We start from the raw sequence: 8,306 nt of genomic DNA, 5'->3' as shown, positions 1-8,306 counted from the left end.
AAGCTAGGGGTCCAGAGATCCAGAGAACTTGGTTACTGAAGCTAGGTCTCCTCTGGCTCCCCAAAATGCCTTCCAAGTTTATATTTCATGTCTAGTCTCTTTATTAATTTACTTGCAGCCCCTTCTCCAGATTCCTGAATCCTTCTAGATGCTGAGAAACACCCCAGCATGATTGCATGTTGAAACGATAATATTTTGGGTCTATTAAATTAAATGAACTATATTAATAAAATCAATTCCAGCTGTTTATTTTTATAATATTGCTGCTAGAAAATTTAAAATGATATATGGCTTCAGGTTATTTTTCTATTCTACAGCAATGTTATAGAAACATCAGACTCATTAATCCCAATCCACATCCTTAAGTTTTCATCATTACGGTACTTGAGATAACATATTTTAATATATTAACACAGGGTTCCTGAGCTTAGATTGAAGTACAACTCTATCTTAAAAACAAAACAAAATCCTACTCTATAATCTTTTTCATCATCTTCTGTATACTGGCAACTGTGCAAAACTTTGGTTAGTTATGTCTGCAAACAGGCAAAGGGGTCTTTTTGGGAGATGAAAATGTTCTAAAATTGGATTGTGGTGATGGCTTCACAACTATAAATGTATTAAACTATCACTGGACTATATACCTACAACCTGCAAATTGTATAGCATGTAAATTACACCTTGATAAAGCTGCTTGTTTTTAAGTGTACAGCTAGAGCCCAGCAGATCTGAAGTGCCATTTAGAAACCGCATATAAATTTCAGGTAATTCAAATACAATTTTTCAATCCATATGACTCAATATTGCAATGAGAATTTTTCCATGAGTATTTTTTTACCTGCAGTTGGTCCACAGTAAACAGTGGATTATGTAATCACTAACTGGAGGTATAAGTGGAAAATAACAAAGGGAACATTAGAGTAACTGCGAGTAGACAGTTCATTTGTGTTTAGGGGCACCCAGATCAGGCAGTCATAGCCCTTACATACAATATTGTTGCAAATCCTTTACCCAATCTGGGCACCTTATAATCTGTTGGTATTTCTCTATCTTAGATAGAATACTTAAATATAAGAAACTTCCTACTCTACACTAATAAAACCAAATAAAAAATATATAAAGTCAAAACTACATTTAACAAATTTTCATGGGAAACTAAAAACGAAACTACTGAGTTTTTTTTCTTCCTATTACAAGAAGAATAAAAATGTGGGAGAAAAATCCAGCAACTCAAAGTTACAATCAATTTAGAAAAAATATATTGATTAATAAATTTCAAGTTAAGAAAATAGGATCATTTACACATTGTTTCTGTCAGATCTTGAAACAAATTATTTTCAATATAAAATCTGTGAGATATTCACCATGGATATTATTGTGCTACAACCTTTTTTTTTATTTACTAGAGGCCAGATGCACAAAAATTCATGCAAGAGTAGGCCTTCCTTCCCCTGGCTGCCGGCACCGGCTTCCCTCTGGCACTTGGGACCCGGGCTTCCCTCCTCTGGCTGCCGGCAGGCACCTGGGAGCCGGGCTGGCTTCCTCTGGGCTGCCCACAGGCACCCAGGACCTGGGCTGCCCTGGCTTCGTCAGGAAGGACGTCCGGAATGACATCTGGTCTAATTAGCATATTACCCTTTTATTATTATAGATTTTTTAGCATCATTGCTAATAGCAAAAAAAATAAAGGCAAAAGCCAGCTCAACTTTTTTCACTCTATCAAAATGGGTCTGAGGATCTATGACTTATGCTTCCTTTACACTTGGGAAAATATAGCAAAGTAAAACACAGATCAAACCTTCATGTACTTGAACCACCATATGCTCTTGTGCTTTTTGTGACCTATCTGGCACACATTTCCAGAGTTCACCTTACCCCATATTAAACACACACACACACACACACACACACACAAGGAAATAAGATGATAATAATGTAGAAAGAACCCACATTGAACAATGAAATAAATTTCAAGCTGTGTACATGTACAGAAACAAATACATACAAAAATTTGCCTGGACACATTGAGATGCCTCAAGTTCTCATTTTAGAAGTAAACTAGGTGGACAGTTCAAAAGCTAGAGTCATTAGGAATGTTAAAATCATGTAAAAATGTTCCTTTAAGGCAGCCATAGAATCAAGGGAACAATTAATATTGTTCACTCTAGTTATAAAATGACTCATCTAGCATTTGGATAAATCTCTGAATGCATTTGTTATAGTTCCAGACAAAAGTTACATCACAATTGTGAATGTTTATGAAGTAGTTAATAATACTTTATGAGTTGAGTGATACGTTTAAAACTGAAACATGTACAGAACTTTCATTGAATTTGACCTTCTAGAGCAGTGGTTCTCAACCTTCCTAATGCTGCGACCCTTTAATACAGTTCCTCATGTTGTGGTGACCCCCACTTTCATTGTTACAAATTGAACATAATTAAAGCATAGTGATTAATCACAAAAACAATATGTAATTATATATGTGTTTTCCGATGGTCTTAGGCGCCCCCTGTGAAAGGGTCGTTTGACCCCCAAAGGGGTTGCGACCCACAGGTTGAGAACCACTGTAGAGAGATGATTCTCTGTTACTAAATACAGGATATCACCTGCTACTACACAAAACCTAGACTACTGTCAAAACAATGGTGTGTCCCCATCACACAGTTGGCAGTTTTTGTACTGTTTCTTTCATGCATAAATGTTTTAAGACTTCCAAAATAAGTGCACATAAAGATACAACCACATTTTTAAATATATGCAAAAAATAGTGCTAGCTAGGTATCAAAATTGATTGCATTTGATTTGAACCTATAGTTACTATAATATCTACCCATTTATTTCTGATATTTTCAATACTTAAAGCAGTACAAGCCAATTGACAATGAAGTCCCTTTTTATAAAATATAGAGAAGAGCTTTTTCTTTAGTCCAAGATATTGGCAAACTCACAGAGCATACCAAAAGTAAAGCACTAATATTAAAAAAATGAAAACAGTTACAAAATGTTTATAAAGTTCTAAAATAGATTATTTCAACCTAACAGCATGAAACTTGTGCTCTCTCTAAATTCCAAGCAGCCAAAAAATTCACAGAGGCACTATTCATTTTCTTAAGAATTTGAGCCATAGAACTGTTACCTACTGCTAGGTAGATTTCTGTCATACTCCCCATTCATAGACACATGGACTGCCATACCAAACAAAGTGCAAATAACTATTTAAGAAAACTACAATGCCCTCTCTTAGATAGCTATTTACTTTAGGAATAAAACAACCCCCAAACACTCAAATTTTTCTACAAGCTATAAAGATGAGAGGAAAGGGTGATGATCTTTATAGGCCATGGAGTTGAAAGAGGAGTTGATTCAGAGGGTCACAGTATTACAAGTTTAAACATCTTATACCTTTTATAAGGCTTTTTGTAAATCACCATAGAAGTTGATTAAAGTGCTTGCCACTTCTGTATCCACTGCAGACTGAGGAATCATCCCACACAGATCTGTCTGAATATAGCTAGTCAAAAGACTCTGGTTTGCATTGTCTTTAAGTGGAACACAAAACCAACCACAGGGATGGTTATATCTGTGAATGCCACATCCATTTGCGGCTAGGGTTCAGGATCTGGAAAAGGGGCCGTGCACAAATGAATACACTAGACAAGAAATATGAATTTAGAAGGCATGGGGGGCCAGGTGGAAAACCTTTCTCTAGTGGAGAGGCTCACTGGGGCCCAGACCCTGTTAGCTTTTATTCAATTTTAGAATACACATCTTGCCCTTAGTTAGGCAGGCAATCCGGTGGCAGACAGACTATCTTAAAGGTCAGCAAATATTAGTAAAGATTTACTTTGAGACTATTAGGTCAAGAAATTGCTTGAGCCACCAGTATCTCGACCAGAGCAATTGGTGCATAGGTTTAGCCCTTGCTAAAGCTCAAGGTCCATGAGCCTTCCAAGTTCCCTGTTGCACTTTCAAGATAGTGTAGACAATGAATAGCTTCCAGTATATATCCACGAACAAATTCTGTTCTCTTCTCACTCCAGTCAAGACTTATCCTACAGGATAAAAGCCCTCCTTTATAGTCCACAGTGTAGGAGAAATTAACAAAGTCTCTTGAGGAAATGATATTCCAAAGCTGACCAGCAGTAGTGTAATGCATCACATAGCAATTCTCTTAAAAGTTCTCCAAAATGTCCAATGAAGTCATTAAGCTGTCCCAATCCAAGCAACAGGGACCTGGGAGTATATGGTCCATTATATCACTAACAACACCATTTATAACACCTTGGGCTTTGAAAAGATATCCATTAAATTCTTCTGAAGGGTTTCTCCAAATTGTGACATCTCTCTCTCTCTCTCTCTTTTTTTTTTTTAAAATATATTTTATTGATTTTTCACAGAGAGGAAGGGAGAGAGACAGAGAGCCAGAAACATCGATGAGAGAGAAACATCGATCAGCTGCCTCCTGCACATCTCCCACCGGGGATGTGCCCACAACCCATGTACATGCCCTTGACCGGAATCGAACCCGGGACCCCCCAGTCCGCAGGCTGACGCTCCATCCACTGAGCCAAACCGGTTTCGGCTCTCTCTCTTTTTTAACACGCCACTTATCTTCAATGCTATGGTACTGGATGAGAGTGTTTTTAAGTTTAGTTGCAAAAGCAGCAGCATCAGGCAGGCCTTCCATTTTTATTTTTTTTTCCTTAGAAGAAGCGAGGAGTGAGGGGTAAGAAGCTGGGAAGCATCAGACCAGGAATCGACTCTATAAAATGGGCAGAGGACCTGAATAGACATTTCTCCAAAGGGAACATACAGATGGCCAATAGACATATGAAAAGATGCTCAGTGTCACTAATCATCAGAAAAATGCAAATTAAAACCACAATATCACCTCCACCTATCAGAATGGCTATCATTAATAAATCAAGTGTTGGCCAGAATGTGGAAAAAGAGGGGACCCTTGTGTACTGTTGGTGTGATTGCAAATTGGTGCAACCCCTATGGAAAACAGAATGGAGTTTCCTCAAACAATTAAAAATAGAGCTATCAAATGACCCAGCAATCCCACTTCTGGGTGTTTTATCCTAAGAAATCCAAAACACTAACTAGAAAAGTTATATGCATTCCTAAGTTCCTTGTAACATTATTCACAATAGTCAAGATATTGAACCAACCTAAGTGTCCACCACAGATGACTGGATAAAGAAGAGGTGGTACATATATACAATGGAATATTTCTTGGCTATAAAAACAAAACCTTACCATTTGCAAAAACACGAATGGACCAAGAAGTTATTATGCTAAGTGAGATAAGTTAGACAAAGACAAATACCATATGATTTTACTTATATGTGGAATATAATGAATGAAATAAATGAGCAAATAAAACAAAATCAGATTCATAGATACAGAGAACAAACTGATGGTTGCCATATGGGAGGAGGCTGGGTGAAAAAGGTGAAGGAATTAACAAGAACAAATTGGTAGTTACAAAATAGTCATGGGACTATAAAGCACAGCATAGGGAATGTGATAACCAATCCAGTGGGAGAAGATGTTAAACAGTGACACATCTACCAATGTCACCCCAATACAATAAAAATACACACACACACACACACACACACACACACACATACACGAAAAAGGTCACTATGTGAGGTGTGAATATGTTAGTTGCCTTGAGTGTGATGATTATTTATCAATGTACATAAAATCATCAAGTTGTATACCTTAAAGATATACAATTTTCATTGTTAACTATACCTCAAGAAAGCTGGGGTGGGGAGAGAAAAAAATAATGATACATCTGATAAAGGGTTAATATACAAAATATATAAGGAACGCATACAACTTAACACCAAAAAGAAATAGGATATCAGGAGTAACTTGCATTTTACCTGTATGTTCCTTCCCATCCCACCTCGTTGCTTCCTCCCATGAAGTAACCACGATTTTAGTTGCTTGGATTTTTATATACTTTGATGACATATGTAGAATATGCTTGAGAAACAAACATTGTTTAGATTTGCTTGTTTTTGATCCATGTAAAAATGGCATAGTAGATATAGTGTTCTGGAACTTGCTTTTAAAAAACTCATCATCATATTTCTAATATTCATCCATCTCTCAATGTATGGTTTTGTTCTTCCATTTTCCCTGATGTAGAACCTCCGGTGGCATTGAATCACAACGCAAGTCTTGTCCATTGTGCATGTGTTCTCCCCCCTTCCCCAATTTTTCTGATACTTATGGCCATTGCTGCTATGACTATTCTTGTACATGTACCGCTGTGGTTGTGTGAGAGTTTCTCCTGGGTACACACCCAGGAGTGGAATTGCTGGGCTGGAAGGTTTGTTCACCTCTGGGAGACAATGCTTGTGGGCAACCTGGACTTGGTCCTGTGGACTATGCGGTCAGTTCCTGCAGTGATGCCCACAACACCCTTATGCCCCAAATGATGGGGACTGAGGCCATTTCACACTCCCACAGCCCTCTCCACCTCCTCCTTGTCAGTAACGCTCACTGTTCACAATGAAAAGGAAGCAGACGCAACTCATAGCTCCAAGATCAGAGCTCACAAGCCCTGGCTGGTTGTCCTCAGCACCACCGACAGTGTCTGGGGGGTGCTCCTCCGTCTGCTGCAGCAGGGCTGGCACAATGAGAAGGGACTGCTGGACAGGCCACCTGTTTCCCTTCTATGTGAGAAAGACACAGCCAGGAGGGTGTTGTTATAGGGATGACCCGATTCTGCTCTAATTTATAAATTGTGAACCCGTTGCTTGTGTCTGGAGGTTAGTTGTGGTTATCAAACCGGCCACGTGGGCCAAGAGGGAGACAGGAGAGGCAGAGCTGGAGAAGGAGATGGGATGATGGAAGCAGAGCAGGGAGACCAAGAAGCTGAGCTGCAGGCTTTGAAGATGGAGGAGGGGCCACAGCCATGGGATGCAGGTGCCTCTAACAGCTGGAAAAGGCAAGGACACCAGAAAGAACCCACAGAAGGAACTGCCATGTCCACGCCTGGATTTGTGTTGTCTGACTCTGCTAAGTTCGTGGTAATTTGCCGCAACAGCCGTAGGAGACCAACGAGAGGCGTCACCTTGTCTAATCCAAACTTGTGTGATTGGGATGAGGAGTGACCTGGGCTAAATCATGATGTGAAACTCTGAAAGTTTGTTACTATCTCTCATCTCATGAGAGACAACGTGGAACATCCTCCCGAACTGTGGCTCTGTGCCTCAGTGTTGGACCAGCTTTGTTCGTGTGACCGAGTGAACGTACGTGGGAACAGCGCCCATCCCGGGCCCTCAGGGAAGCACTGAGAACTGCTGGCCCAGGTGTGGAGAGGGGGCTGCCCGTGAGGCATGGGTGGGGGAGACCCGTGGGCCAGGTGGAGGAGGAGACACTTTGTCCAGTCGCCATGGAAGCGTGGGTGAAAGACCTGGACGCTCATTGTGGGAAAGAGACCTGTTTCAATGAGATCCGTGTCAAGTAGGAAAGTGGAAACAGATGGGAAGTGGGGGCTGCAGGTCAGGGATAGCGCCAAGGAGGGCCTTGCTCAGGGCAGCAATCGGGGTCCTCCCTACCTCGGTTACTCTGACAGCCTTTCTCTGTGTCCCCTAGATGTAAAGATGTCCTGAGGGCCAGCCTTTGGGTCAAAGCAGAAACTCCCGGACAGAGCCCAGCACCCTGGATCCTGGATTTGGGGACAGGCAAGTTTATTTGTGCAGGACACCAGGGCCTGGGTGAGGAAGGACGGGCATAGGACACTAGAGACTCAAGGGACCCCACCCAGGATATGTGCCCTACCCTTGGGTGCAGGCAATGACCCCAAAGAAGGATCCTTGTTCATGTTTGTGAGGACACAGGATGGCCCCTATTCTGTGCTCCTGAGACGCAGGGCCCATGTGCAGAGGGGCAAATGCTGGGAGGTGTCCATGGCCTGTCCCTGGGCCGTGTGAGGACAGCGGAGCGCTCTCCTGGCCAGGCTGCAGCCCCTCTCATCTCTGACTTTCCTTTAGCCTGTCCCCCCATCTCCCACCCACACCCCTCCTTCTCCCAGGAAACAGAGACGGGCGCTGGGGTAGCTTAGATAGAAGTTTTCCCTGTGTGACCCCGGAGAGAAAGGACCCAGAGGTTCAGGTGAATTTCTGCTAAAAGCAGTTCCCATGGGTAGGAAAGGAGCAAAGGAGTGGAAGGTCCTCTATATTCAGATCACTCAGGTGGTTCAGGGTGGCGCACAGGCCCGGTCACTTTCTGGAAGATGGGAGCCTTTATCCTGGTCCATCAGGACTCAGGGTGGC

At 41.5% G+C, this 8,306-nt stretch overlaps 1 protein-coding gene across 1 annotated transcript; it reads right to left on the bottom strand.

The window, feature by feature from the left end:
- Nucleotides 1-3,408: 3,408 nt before the first annotated feature.
- Nucleotides 3,409-4,343, bottom strand: LOC102240818 (stAR-related lipid transfer protein 4-like). The gene is made up of 2 exons (XM_014531436.1): nt 4,012-4,343; nt 3,409-3,584 (listed from the first exon to the last, which is right to left on the bottom strand). Exons 1-2 carry the CDS (start codon nt 4,157-4,159, stop codon nt 3,409-3,411), a joined length of 324 nt encoding a protein of 107 aa, XP_014386922.1. The 5' UTR covers nt 4,160-4,343.
- Between the last annotated feature and the right edge of the window lie 3,963 nt (nt 4,344-8,306).

The sequence above is a fragment of the Myotis brandtii genome, unplaced genomic scaffold (genome assembly GCF_000412655.1).
Source record: "Myotis brandtii unplaced genomic scaffold, ASM41265v1 scaffold803, whole genome shotgun sequence".
In the NCBI taxonomy this organism is placed as follows: domain Eukaryota; kingdom Metazoa; phylum Chordata; class Mammalia; order Chiroptera; family Vespertilionidae; genus Myotis; species Myotis brandtii.
Note: the sequence above shows the minus strand (reverse complement) of the source record. Positions and strands in the feature narration are given on the sequence as shown.

Bases quoted from the DNA above. Each gene is read 5' to 3' on its own strand.
- LOC102240818 (XM_014531436.1), bottom strand. From the start codon at position 4,159: ATGCATTACACTACTGCTGGTCAGCTTTGGAATATCATTTCCTCAAGA. The intron at 3,585-4,011 runs GATATATACTGG...GTGGCATTCACA, and splicing joins GAGAACAGAATTTGTTCGTG to GATATAACCATCCCTGTGGT.